Raw genomic sequence first — 14,116 nt, forward strand, 5'->3', positions numbered from 1 at the left:
GGTTAATTTGGTCATTATATCTATTCTTGTTAACAGAAGACATTCACTTAGAGTTTGCTAAGTACCAGACAACACACAAAGCACTACAGAGAAATGCAAAACACATAATATACATGATCCCTGCCTTGCAGGATTGTAGAAGGAAAACCAGCATTTATTTCCAGGCAGCAAGTGTTATTTCAGATTCTCCAACCAATGACACCTTCAAGTGAAGTAACTGAGGCTCAGAGAAATACATTTTCTAAGCTCACACAGCTAGCAAGTGTCTGAGCCAGGTTTATCCAAGGTCTACCTTGTTCTGAAGTCCACGTGAAACCTTTCCACTCAACTTCACTACTTTCCTTAATCAGGGAAAGTGAACACAGACATTAAAGGAAACCTACAAATGAATAAGGACTAGAAATTCTACAGACTCATAAGTGCAAGGGAGACTGAGGGTCTAAAGTACCCGGAGCTAGACTGGCCCTGATCTGAGCACATTCTCAAGCAGGTCAATGAATGATACAACCTGAGAAACAAGTAAGGTGGATGCCAGCCAGAAAAAAAACAAAAACTGTGCTGGAACCAAGAAAAATAGCACTGTGGGCAATTAAAACTTCTAATTAGAATAAAAGCTATAATCCCAGCACACCGTTTTGTCCTCCAGATTAAGATGCTTCATCTTTATGGCACTAGGAAGAATAAAAAGGACTATGGAAACTTTGTAAGTTACCAAAATGTTCACAGACCTATCTTCCAGGCAAATAGAAAAGAGTGCTGCTTCATTTGTTAGAATATTGCCAAGTTCACTACACTCAGCATTCATTAAATATCCCTTCCCACATAGCGCTCTCTTAAACAAGGTGAATGGAATCATTTTTCCCCTGTTATTTGGTGTAGGTTCCAGTGACATAAGTGGGTAGGAGGATTTACAGAGGAAAAGTGAATACACTTGGCAACGTTTTCAAACATTTGCTTGGATTTTGTTTTCTAGGAGATGTACGACTGAGGGGTCAGACGGGGGTTCCTGCTGAACGCCGCGGCTCCTACCCATTCATTGACTTCCGCCTCCTTAACAGTGAGTAATCAAGTGTACCTGGAAAGGAACAAATGTTTCCTTGAAAAAAAAATTCTCATTTCCCTCTGAACTTCAAAACCCTTGGAGGTCCGCCTCCCTTCCTCCATCTCTCCCTGCCCAGTTGCAAATTAACCCTTGGTCTTTAGATTTCCTTAGTAGTGAAGTCATTCGGGCCCTGCCCTACCTCACAGAGCTTCAATGAGGGTCCAGTGAAATCACGCCAGCTTTAGAAACGTAAATCTTGAAAACAGTGAAGCCTGACACGAGGAAGCTATTCCTTTCATTATCCAGGACATTCTCTCCACCTTCAGCCGGGACTAGACTAGAGGAGATTCTATTTTATTTTTAAAACCCCACAGGGTAACCTATTGTACAGCTGCCCTTAGTAACCATCCATTATCTAATTTTACTTTCTTTATCTAATCTAAGTCCTGAGGTCTGTTCTTGCATCCCTGGTAAAACGCTTCACCACGGCAAAGTCCTTTCAGCCTGCACTTGCTGCTGCTTCCTCCAGTATGACTACTTCAGAAGTTCATTTATTTCTAACTTTCCCCTTCATATACTATTCCTCCTTTGGAGATCTGCTCCACCTCTGATTTATAATTCTCTTAATTTCATGTTCCTTTGGAAACCTGAACCAGTACCAGTCACCCCTCCAGATTTCATGTCTTCTAACTGTCACAATCATCCTTCACTTGGGACTTGGGGGTGGGGAATGAAGAAAATGGATAAATTTCACAACTTGCTCCAAGGTTTTCGGTATGTGGTTCTCATAGCGCTTCTCATCCATAAATTTCAAAGTGCTGGGTTGTACCCACAAAATATTACTTTCCTTTGGCATAAACGAGTTCAACTCAAGAGGTAATTTGATTTACCTTGACCCCTGAAAATTACTAGGAGAAATTGCAACTTGCTATTTCTGATCCTTAGATCTGCCAAAGGCCAGTGAAAGATGGACATGTGTATTTCTCCTGGTTTGTCCACCTCCCATATCACTGTACAGTATCTGTTTTTTCAGCTCTGTCAGAGACACAGGGATTCGGAGTAACTCTTTTCATACTAGAGACCACTTCCCCCACCCAGACCCAAAAAAATGCATTTTAGAGGATACAGTCGAGTTCCTAGACTAATGCAATATTGGTTACAGCCTATGGGGAGCTCTGATGGTGTCTCTTACCCCGCCTTATAACCCTAAACGCGTTGTTCCAGCTACCCATGGAAGTTATCCTTTTGACAGCCCCTAGCCTGTATGGATTTCCAGGTCCCAGCCATATGGTCCCACCAAGCAGTGCAGGGATAAGCAAGGGTCCAATTCACTGTCTTATACAGACCAGGACTCTCAACGGCATCACATACCTAGGGTCAGAGGCAGAAAATAACCAAAAAGCCTCTTTTCAATAAATGAGATGTTATATCATGGGTCCTAATATACGCCATGAACAAATTAGGAAAATAGGAGACATTTCTCCTTAAAATTCCAAGGTTCCAAATGATAAACTTTTTCTGTTTATCTTAGTGTTAATGAGCAACATCAACTACTAATGATAGTTATCCTTGCAGGTGGGATTATGGAATATTTAACTGTCTACATCTTAGGTTTCTGTAACACTTGGATTTTTTTTTAATACTTTGTTTCACTTTTTAAGCTGAAAAAAACTGGAAATTATAAAAATTTGAAGAGAAACTCAATGCAGATAATACTTTGCTGTTATATTATTCACAACATAATATTAGACCATCTCTAAGCAGATGCCATCCTGTCATCCCTCTGCCGTAGGTCCTCCAGGAACTTCCTGGTACCTGGACTCAACCCTAGCCTCCTTCCCCTGACTCTCTGCCCTCCATCCCCATTTCACTTTGCCTGTTGCTCATGACCTCCCACCTGCCGAGTGAGTGTTGGCCATCCATCCTGCAATTCCCTTTCTCCTCTGCTCAGCACTCCACTCTGGATAACTCTTTCACTCGTATTTCTTTATCAGTAACATATGCTAAGGCAATAATAATTTGCCTTCACTGTACTTTGTTTTCTAAGTGGTCTCAATTTTTTTTCCTCTATACAGAAAACCACATCCCAAGATAGACTACAAGATCCAAAAGGATATTCTCTTTAGAGTTATTGACATCTTAGTAACTCCTGTTAACTGACCAATTAAAGGGTCCCCTTGAAAAGATTATATTAAATAATTATAAATGTCAATCATCCTCTTCCTTTAACCAAACAAATCAGATAGAACTGAAGCCCTCTGAGATTTTTCCTTATTTGTGATACTACCCATTCCATTGTCTAGAACCAATGACATTACTGTGGTCACTCTCCACAGTTTCCTTAGTCTACAGTTAAAGCAGATTGTCACCAAGTAGCAGCAGATGTGTGCATATCTATGTTATATAGAGTCACATAAGATATAATACATGTGTCACATCTCCTACTGCCTTATCATATACAGTCTACTTAATTCTCTTTGATCTCTTTCATGTCCTTGCTGTGGTTCGCCTGAGTTGTTAGTGTGTGCTTTCTGCCTAAAGGGAAACATTTTAAATATAACTTTATAAAAAATTTGAAATAAACCCCTGAGAATATTTTGAGACTTCCTCCTAAAGCTTTTAGTTTTACCAGCTGATTCCAATTCTACGTGATAAGTGCCAAACTAAAGTGATTTTTAAATGTAATTTACCTTAATTTTGAGTCAGTTTTTTCCAAGAATAGGCACAGACACATTTTCCTCAGGTGCTTGCAGTTCTGCACACTCTCCCAAGGTAGAATCTCATCTAGGACTTTAAAAAAAAAAAGTTTGTACGAAAAACTGAATCACCGTAGCCTCTCTTCCCTGTGTCTGCATCCCTACAGCATTCCTCCTAAAAGGCTTTTTGAAACCTACATGGCTGCCATTCCCTGTCCAGAGTGTCCCTGATGGCTTACCCTCCACCACCCACCTCAGCTATGCCTTGAATGGCTGAAACATGCCTAAGCAAAACTGTACACTAAGTAGTAAGACCCATTGTACTTCTCCATGGGCCCCACTAGCCACAGCCCCCAACCTGTCACAACAGGACAGGAGACATCAGAATTCATATCTAACATAACTTTCCTTCTATCAGAACAGTCTCTAGATATTCAAACAGAGAACTAGAACAAGGATGGGCAAACGACAGCTCATGCGCCAAATCTGCGTCCCTACCCTGCCTGTTGTTGTCAACAAGATTTGATTGGAATGCAGCCATGCCCATCCATTTATATATTGCCTACAGCTACTTTCACCCTACAACAGCAGAGTAGTTGCAACAAAGACCATATGGCCCGCAAAGCCCCAAATACTGAGTATATGGCCCTTTACAGAAAAAAGTTACCAACGTTTAAGTTAGATTTTTAATCAGGGTAAAACAGTTTATGACATCAATATAGGCACATTTAGTCCAGTCTGTTTTCCTTTGTTAATGTCATATTTTTTTTCTTTTCAATTCCCAGTGCCATCACGTTACATTAAGAATGGTCTCACATTAACAAAATTTACATGCAGTAGAAGTATAAACAGAAAGGGAAACTCTTGCTGATCCAGATTTTAAACTCCACAAGTATAATTTCTAAATGCACAAATTTTTCTTGCAAGAGGTGCTCCTTTCCCCATATTCTGTGAGGGCATAGTACTACCATGCCCATGTACCTGTCATCTACATTTAAGGTGACAATATATACCTGGTTTGCCGGAGATGGTCCTAATTTACACCTGTTGTCTAGGCATACCCATTAATAATGCCACTTTTCAACTCCCAAAACATCCTTATTTGGACAATAAATTACAAGGCCAATGGATTGTATGGTTTTTCCCCCAAAAAGTACTCTGAGACAACACCCCTCCTATGTCACATGCAATCTGAGAATAAAGATCAGAAAATCCTCCTCATAAGGAATTCATCCAGATCAATAGAAACATGTGAGATAAAATTACTTGTTAATAGCCAGTTTCAGGTCCTATTGATATTTCATACAATTTAGAAAAGAGGCATCTATGTGAATTTCTAGAAGCTTCTCTGGATAAATAGCAGGAAACTGTGACTTCAGCACCATTGTGTGGGACACAGAAATTATAGAAGAGAGTCATCTTTATCTCTAAGCATGGAGGGGCAGAACAGAATGTGAAAAAAGGGTGACAGTTATTTTTAATCCACATGAGGTTCTAAAACAGAGAACTGGAGGAGGGCAGGAGGGATGGGAATGTAATGGCTCATCTTATCCCCATGCTGATTTCCTACATACTGACTTCATTTACTGACTTTGTTTGGGGGGAAACAAGAGAGGGGAAAATGTAGAGGAGTGTTCGGAGAGACGGGTGGCCAGAGATGAACGTCGCAGAAGCAATTACAGTTTCTGCAGAGCAGGTGGCTCCAGTGACCCCTGCTACATCTCCAGTCTCCTGGCTTAATATAATCAGGAGCCTGAGTAGATAATGACTAGGTGGAGATGTTCCCGTGGCAACCACTTCAGAGCAACACGATGTGATTTCCACACTGGCTCAGCAAAGGAAGTGACATACAAAACAAACATGCCCAGTGACTGTGGAGCTTGAGAGAAAGAAGGAGCATCAGCTGGAGGTTTTAGGGCACCAGATATCAGCTGCCACAGAGAGCCTGGAGCTCGAGACCAGCCCCGGGGCTGTGCAATAGTAGGTTAATTGGCTATTTGGCTTTTCCTGTCAGTTAATTTGCTAATCTTGATGTTTAAAGTTCTATTCCTCCAGATCTGCCTCTCCAGGCAGGGCCATTTTAGCTGCACAAGCATGAGGTAATTTTAGTAGCACTACCAAAATATTTTCCTTTGATCATTATTTCCAACACAGAATATTTGCAAACATATATATATTGACCTTTTTATGAAGAATTGACCCAGAGACTCAAATGCTTTTTTTTTTTAATGCTTTTTTAAAAGCTTCCATCTAAACACATTACACCCTGCAGAAATATAAAATACATTCACAAAATGAGTCACCCAAAAGCCACCCTGCATGTTACAAACCATCTGGTGCTAAGTGATATCCCCATCTTAAAGAGGGAGGGGCGGCAATTTGATTATAAACTCCGTTTTCTAAGAGAGAATTCGTAGCAGATGGTAACAGCCTTTCAGTAATCTTCTAAAAGATAACTTTTTTTAAATTGAAGTATAGTTGATTTACAACATCATGTTAGTTTCAGGTGTATAGCACAGCGATTCAGATATAGATATAAATATAAATATACATACTATCTTCAGATTCTCTTCCATTATAGGTTATTACAAAATTCTGAGTATAGTTCCCTGTGCTACACAGAAGGTTCTGGTTGGTTATCTATTTTGTATATAGTCGTGTGTATATGTTAATCCCAACCTCCTAATTTATCCCTCCCCTCACCCGCCCTTGAATGATAACTTTTAATGTTACCTATGAGAGCCACACAAAATGTAAAGAACCTAAACTACAATGTGACAGCTGAGATATTGTTTAGGGTGCAAACTTGCAAGTAATAGATGCATAAGTTCTGAAGATCTAACGCACTGCATAGTGATTTTAGTCAACAGTACTGTATTATATACTTCAAAGTTGCCAAGAGCTCTTAACTGTTCTCACCACAAAAAAGAAATGATAACTAGGTGAAGGAATGGAGGTGTTAACTATCGCTACAGTGGTAATCATATTGTAATACATAAAGGTATCAAATCAACACGTTTGTATACCTTAGACTTACACAATGTTCTATGTCGTTATATCTCAAATTGTTTTAAAAAATGAACATTTAAAAACAGAAAATAGACACTTCCCTGGCGGTCCAGTGGTTAAGACTCTGTGCTTCCATTGCAGGGGGCATGGGTTTGCTCCCGGGTCGTGGAACTAAGATCCCACATGCTGCGCAGCGCAGCCAAAAAAATATATATATTAAAAACAGAAAATAAAATAAAAACATCCTTTAAAAAATGTTACTGTGATTTGAAAGGAGTCATGCTCAGAGGATGATATCCCACCAGCCCCAAACCCCGGCCCCCAGCCCTGTGCTCCCCAAACAGAGGAGGGAGGCGCTGGCTGGGATCAGCTCAGACTTCTCCAAGGTTAACGCCCCACAATTTCAAAGTTCAATATTTGCCTTCCCCTGGGAGAAAGGCAAGGCGTTGGTTGTGGTTGTGGTTGTGATGCCTTCTGACTCACCTGGAACGTACTCCGTGATGGGCACTCGGGGTTTCTGGCTGCAGGCTCCCAGCACTTCAGATGCGGAAGCGCCAGACCAGTAGGATGGTCAGCCACCGAAACGCCACTGCACTGCAGAAGACAGACCTGATGGTGTCCACACTGTTTCCCTCGCTCCCGTTCACTGTTTATCACTGGCCATCAGCGGACTACTTCTTAGGATAAGCAGTATGCCAGGCCCCAAAGACACGAATATACGTGAGACATAACCACTGCCTTCAAGGAATTTACAGAGACATAAGCAAATACATTTTGATATGACTGACACATCTAATAATACATGTGTCTAGAATAAGAGTACACATAATACGAGAAACATATGTGTAAACGAGATTCGGAGGAGAGCGTGATCAACTTGGGGGAAGTTAAAGAAAGGAAGAATTAACTCTATCTTGGGAAATGAGAGAAGGCTTTCCGGAGGAACTAAAACATGAGCAGCTCTGAAACAACGATGATGTGAAGGAGGGCTGCACACAGAGGCCGGTGTTTAGGGCTTCAGGACCTCAGGAACCAGGAAAGAGTCGTCCACCCTTCTACTCCACTAGCTGTAAATGTTATTGGGGGATGCAATATTCAAGGAGGAGCCAGAGAAGTCAGGAGAGATCATGCAGTAGCCCTGACTGTCTGAGGAAAACCATACTCAAAAAGAAAGAGTTTTCACCCTCTAAAGCCAGAACTGAAAATAGCCCTTGCCTTCTATTAACCTGGCTGACATCATTTAACAAATTGATTTTTTATCTGAGTGATGAAAAACAGAAAATTGAATCCGTGAGCCCAGTATTTCCTCTGGGCTGTTATCCACGCATTCACCAAACATTCGCTCTATGCCCAGCAGGCCGTGAGGCCAAGGTGCCGTGGGCCACACCAATAACCACCGGGCTGAGACAGCGTTTTACATGATGGCTGGCTCCTGTCTCCGATGACAATGGACTGGAGTCTGCCGGATGCACCAAACACAAATATCCAAAGAATTCCTTTCCAGGCAACAAGGACTGGGGTGGTGGGATGGCACCGACTACATCCCTGGGCTGAAGATTCCGAGTGTTTAAAAGGAACCTTAGATATTCCTCTACCCTCAAAGAACTAACAACCTTATTAGATGGATAAGACAAATATACATTATACCAAGGACCACACAAGAGCATAAATGAACTAGTTCTTAAGTAAATGACACTGGACAGTAAATCAGAGACAAGAGAAGGCAGAGATTACTGAATTGCCCTGAGCAGGAGAACAGGACTTTATGGTCTCATGCTGAAATCTAAAAGACACAGCAGAGTGTTGGCTGGTTCAGGAGTTGCCTAGAAGCGAGACTGAGCTGACATATGGGAGATATTAAGCACTGAGTAGGAAGAAGGTCCAAAAAGTAGTAAAATACGTTGACTAGAGAGAAAATGAAAAGACTTGGAATGCCAAGATAGAGGATTGGAACTTGATTCATAAAGCAAAGAGGATCGCTAGAGAATTTTAAGAAAAACGTGAATTAAGTAGTGTTTCAGAAAATTAAGTCACATCCGTATGTTAGGGGGAACAGACCCAATGAATCAAAAGGAGTATAGTCAGGTGGCAGGCTATGATGGCAGTAGAAATAAAGTATAAATCCAGACATGATGTGGAGAAAAGGAGATAAAATGCTGATACTGAAGACTGGGCGTTCCAGGGGTTGGTCTGGTCATCTGAAAATCTGGAGGTGAGGTCAGTGGTGAGGAAAGTGGAGGGTGGTGGGGAAAGTATAGTGAGCTCAGTCAGGACAAGTTGTTTGCAGGAGAGTCAAGTGGAAATGTCCAGGAGAAAGCTGGAAATAAGGGATTGCAGTGCAGGGCAGAGAGGCCTGTTTTGGAAGCTCCACTTGGGAGTCACATCCGTCCATGAGCCATATGGCCAGAATAGGTATCACAAAATCAACGACTACTTTGTTCAAATGCTCCTAGAGTATTAGTTTAGAATAAGCTTGATTTAGCAAAGCACAAGACAGTTGACAAGAAAGCCCACAAGGAAGGAAGTTTCACCAGCAATTTCTTTTCCTCTGTGAGAAATAATTTAGACATCACAGTTCAGACACCTCTCCCCAACCCTCCCCTCATGGATCCTATTTGGTACAAACGTGGCTGCTTATATCAGAGCCCAGAGGGTTTGCTGACTCACCTGAACACAGCACAGAGAAATGGCAATTTTCTACTGCAGCATTTCCTTGAATAAAACCCTAACCCACCTGGAGTATTTCTGGCATAGTGGTGTCTTTGGATTTCTGGAGACAGTAAAATATAGAGGGAAGCAAGAGTAAGTCAAGTTTTTTTGACTGAAGTTTCCCTCTGAGTCACTGAGCTAGAATGACTTGTTTGTTAAATAAAATTAAATTCAACCTACCCAGAAGCAGTCACAGCCGATCTCTTGTGGCTTCATTAAATAAACAAAATGAGGGGTTATGTCCTCTGATTGCCACCCTACTCTCAAAGTTTCAGAAGATCTAAAAGACTCACCATGGTCCCCATTGAACTATATATGGAAAAATACAGTGTTTCCATCCTTAAAATCTTTTGTGTGTTTCCAAACTGAGATCTCACGGTTAACACACAAGATCAAGATCTTGATTTCTTTCTAACTAGCAAACCAGATTGCCTTGGGGCACCTGGGTGGTTTATTACTGATAAGTAACCTTAGGAGGGAGGGCAGTAGAACACATGCGGAGGAAAGGGGCAGCAATTACAGAGGAAAATCCCAAGGGAAGGTGGCCAATGTCACTGCACCTAACAACGGTCACCACAACAGCCTTAACCTAGGAGGTGCTTAACCCCAGGTCCAGGATGCAGGTGGCTGGCGGTGGAGCCCTCTCAGGCAAGGCTCCCCAAGGCCGAGAAGCACAGGAAGGCTGCTGCGAGCACTAGAAATAAGAGGCCTTCACACCCCCGCAGGCTGCTTCTCTGCCGGGTCCACCATGGCTGCCCACCTAGATCCCCGCACCCACTGAACCGCAGTCAGCAAAGGAGACTGACAAAAAGACGATGAACTTGCAAGTCAGACCTGAGTTTCAATCTTACATCTTTTGTGAGTGTGGGAAAGATGCTCAAACTACTTTATGTCCACACATATGGAAGGACATTGTAACATCAGACTCATTGGGTCACGGTGAGAGGTAAATGAGATCAATGTGTCCAGCAGCCCGTCTGGCTCCTAATAGGTCCTCAATAGATGTAGTTTAACTTTGGATGTACCTACTGCCTCTGCTGAGTATACGCCTACCTGGCCACCTCCTCCTAGGAGACATCTACATTCGTCCCTCCGTATCCACAAGGGATTGGTTTCAGGAGCCCTGGGCCACGCGGATACCAAAATCGGCGAATGATCAAATCCCTTACAATCCGTCCTCCTCGTCCGCGGATGCGGAACTCGCGGATACGAAACCTGCGGATAGGGAGAGCTGTCTGTCTGTCTTCACCGCTCGAGCTCTGGCCCAGCATTATGACCTTTGTGAAGACTCCCTCAACCCTCCCAGCTAACTAATTATTCCCGCTTCTGTGCTCCCACCATATCTCCAAGAAACTATCCATCACACTGTAACTGCAAACTCTTTGAACCTGAATCTCCAGATAGTATATTCTCAAAACATCCTGAGGTGATCTGATGCAGCAAACCTGGACCTTCTATGAGTATTTGGAAACCACTGACATAGGTCAGTTATGCCACACACATATCATATCAAATGATAATAATAATAGCTAAGATGTGTGGAGCCTTTAGGTTCCAGACATTGTATTACATACTTTGCACAGATCGGCTTATTTAATCCCCACAAGATCCCTATGAAGTAGGCACTGCTATTTAAAATGAGGAAACTGAAGCCCAAAGAGGAGAAATAACTCTCCCAGGAAATAACTTGTTAGTCAGAATTCAAACCTCAAAAATACAATGCCAGAGCACAAGTTCTTAACCATCCTGGACTATAATTCTTCTTTATATATGCATTTTAATATTCAAAGGCAATACATGTATGCCATACATTCCTTTTAAGTGCCAGTTACTCATATGAAGTATTTTTCTTACATTATAATCATTATTTTCTTTTTATAGTACATTTAGACAATTCCCTTTTTGGTATGAAATGCTTCAATATCATTGAACAAATGTTTCTATAACTTAACAAGAAATGTGTAATTATACACCTAAATACTAGATTTTGCAACTTTTCAACTGTTTTTCAATATTCCTACTGTTCTGGCAGAATGTGCCGAGTGACAAATTGCTCATTTCATCACCCGACCTTGTGTTCTTTGATAAGAAAGAGAAGGGTGTGGTGGTGACAGCTGAGGACACTTGTCAACTGTCCCCACGAAGAAGGAAATGGAATCACTATTGTGACAAATTTAAGTCAGATTTGAGGCTGCCACCAGTTGCTTTAATTTTTCTCCAGGGGGAGTTGGTTATTTCCTGTCATGCAAACTGCATCGTTGAAAGACAGTTTCTCAAAATGTTTATAATACATGAAGTAAAAAGAAGCAGGATACAAATCGCGTAACTTAAAAGAAGATCTCAGTTATGTTTTTAAAAATACACCAGAATTTTAACAGGGATTATTTCTAGATGATTATTATTTCCCTCTTTTCTTTTTTTCTATTTGTTATATCATAAGCATTTATTCCTCTTATATTCAGAAAAAAAAAATGAAATTTTATTGAAAAGAAAAAAACTCAATGTTGACCAGAAATAGAATCTTTACCTTTTTTCCTAAATAAAGTAATATCAGCACACAGCAAATGAAGTTGCAGCCATGGTCCAGAAAACATTATTTACTGGGCTCTCTTGGAAAACTGATTGGAAGTTGTGAGGTTGGGTAGTTATCGAAGCCACGTATGGTACTTCACAATGATGGCTTGTCCTTTAAAGATGAAGTGTATTCCAAAGAACATGAAACCAAACTTCTAATTCACATTTAAACAGCACTTTACATTTGACAAAGCTTTTAAATGAAGGCACTCAAGAGATCTTTCAGCCCCGTTTTTCAGTTTTACAAGCAAAAAAAACAACCAGCAAAACAACAGAGAGGCCAAGTGACTCACTGCAAGGTAATGAAAGAGTAAGGATTCAGGCCTTTTGACATTGTTTTTCCACACAGTCACACGGCCTTCCTTATTTAAACGTCAACTTAAAGATATAAAATAACTTTTACCACTTGTGATGAGAGGAAAGATAAAACAAGGATTCTCCCTGAAGCTGGTGGGAGCCAGCTGCCTGGGTTTCGATTCCGGCAGCAGGGGCTGCCCAGACCTCTCTGTGCTCCAACTTCCTGGGCCGGAAAAGGATTGAAGAGTACAGACCTCATAGGCTTATTGTGAAAAGTAATGGGTAAATGTGTGTAAAGTGCTAGCGCAGTAGCCATCCCAGTACAGGTCCTCAATAACTGTGGGCTTTTATTATTACGGTTATTCATATTTGTATTTCTCTGTGACCATATGTAGAAGTGCTTTGTGGGAAGAGTATACAATACATAACACATTTGACTTACACTGAAGGCAGTGATTCACTAACCCTTTTCAGTTTTTCATCCTTTCACTTATTCGTTCTCTCAACAAATATTTATGGAGCTTCCCCCTGCAATGCCAGACACATCTCTTTCCCAAGCACGTTTCTAAATAAACTGGTAGAGAGAAAATGGTAGCTGGAAACATGGGACTGGAAGTATTTTGGTTTTGTTTTTGCAAGACATTGAAGCATAATGAAATTATGGTGAGAAAGATCTAGTTGAGAAAAAACAATGGAATATATGAGAGAGAAAAGTCATAACTGGGAGTCGTTATTTAGGGAGGGGGAAATTCCCCCTCTACCCCTCTTGAGTTCTTGTGGAGAGACAAATAGTAACATGGACACAAGACAGATGAAAAGGAGAAAAAGAAACAAATTTTAATTCATGTGCATGAAGGACTCATAGAAATGGAACCTAAGAAGTGGCCAAAGCAGGCTACTTTTATACTTTTTTAGACAGAATAAATTTGTGAGGAATTGACAGGATGAAGAAACTTAGGTTTGAGGTGCCCAGTTAGTGAAGAAACTAAACAGAGTTTGGGCTTGTAAATTAGAAGAAGAAATAAGGTTTGTTTATGCAAGCGTCTCAGCCCAAATTCCCAGTCGTCCATGATCAGGGTGTCCTTCTACCTCCAGATACAAGGAGTGCACCTTTCACATGAGAGGTTGATTTCCTGCTTTCAGGGCGACAGAGAGGAAAATCAGAGCATCCCTCTTACATTGGCCGTTTCTTAAGTAATTTTAATTCAAAATAATCAATATGCCATTGAGGCATATTTTGGGGTGACCTGCCTGGGGCCCCAACAGAGCAAACTGTCCTGGAAACATAGTAGGGGGACTGGCCTTAGAAAAGGAGGCAGCTCATCTAATAGAATGGATAGAACGAAGACAAGAATGTCTGCAGAGTAGGAGGTTTTATAGGTTTTATAGCAAAATGGTAAGGAATGTCCCACCTAGTGACTTTCAATCTCTCCATGAAGTAGGAAGCAAGGTGGAGGGTGGTAGAGACAGGGACTGGAGGACCCTCTGAGCTTGATGGCCATGCATTTGTGGCCCAGAGAGAGAGTTCTGTGCTCCACCTGGCCACCAGCACTCAGCGTCTGCTGGACCACAGCTGTGGTGCCACTAAAGGAAAATTCCAGCAACAACATGGTGGCCTGGCCCCACCTGGGACAGCTAAGTTGGTGTCATTGCTTTCCCGTTTTCTCACAGTGTGGACCATTATAGATAAGCTTGTCACAGTATAGATAAGCTTGTCACCATTCCTGCCCCCCCCCCCCGCCCCCGCTCTCCCACATCTCCCACAGTGCAAAACTGAAAACAAAAGAAA

General features: G+C 41.6%; 1 protein-coding gene across 6 annotated transcripts in view; it reads left to right on the top strand.

The window, feature by feature from the left end:
- The window catches only part of PDE7B (phosphodiesterase 7B), a gene marked incomplete at its 5' end in the record, with an annotated part of 337,157 nt that overhangs the window by 251,645 nt on the left and 71,396 nt on the right, over nt 1-14,116 (top strand). For all 6 annotated transcript variants that reach the window (XR_014297604.1, XR_014297605.1, XM_082668856.1 and 3 more), the window contains one exon: nt 974-1,057. Coding sequence is in view for 4 of the 6 variants with exons in the window: in XM_082668856.1 (XP_082524982.1) it covers nt 974-1,057 (84 nt within the window). The remainder of the gene's footprint in view (nt 1-973; nt 1,058-14,116) is intronic.

The sequence above is a fragment of the Grampus griseus genome, assembly GCF_964374135.1.
Source record: "Grampus griseus genome assembly, chromosome: 13".
Lineage (NCBI taxonomy): Eukaryota > Metazoa > Chordata > Mammalia > Artiodactyla > Delphinidae > Grampus > Grampus griseus.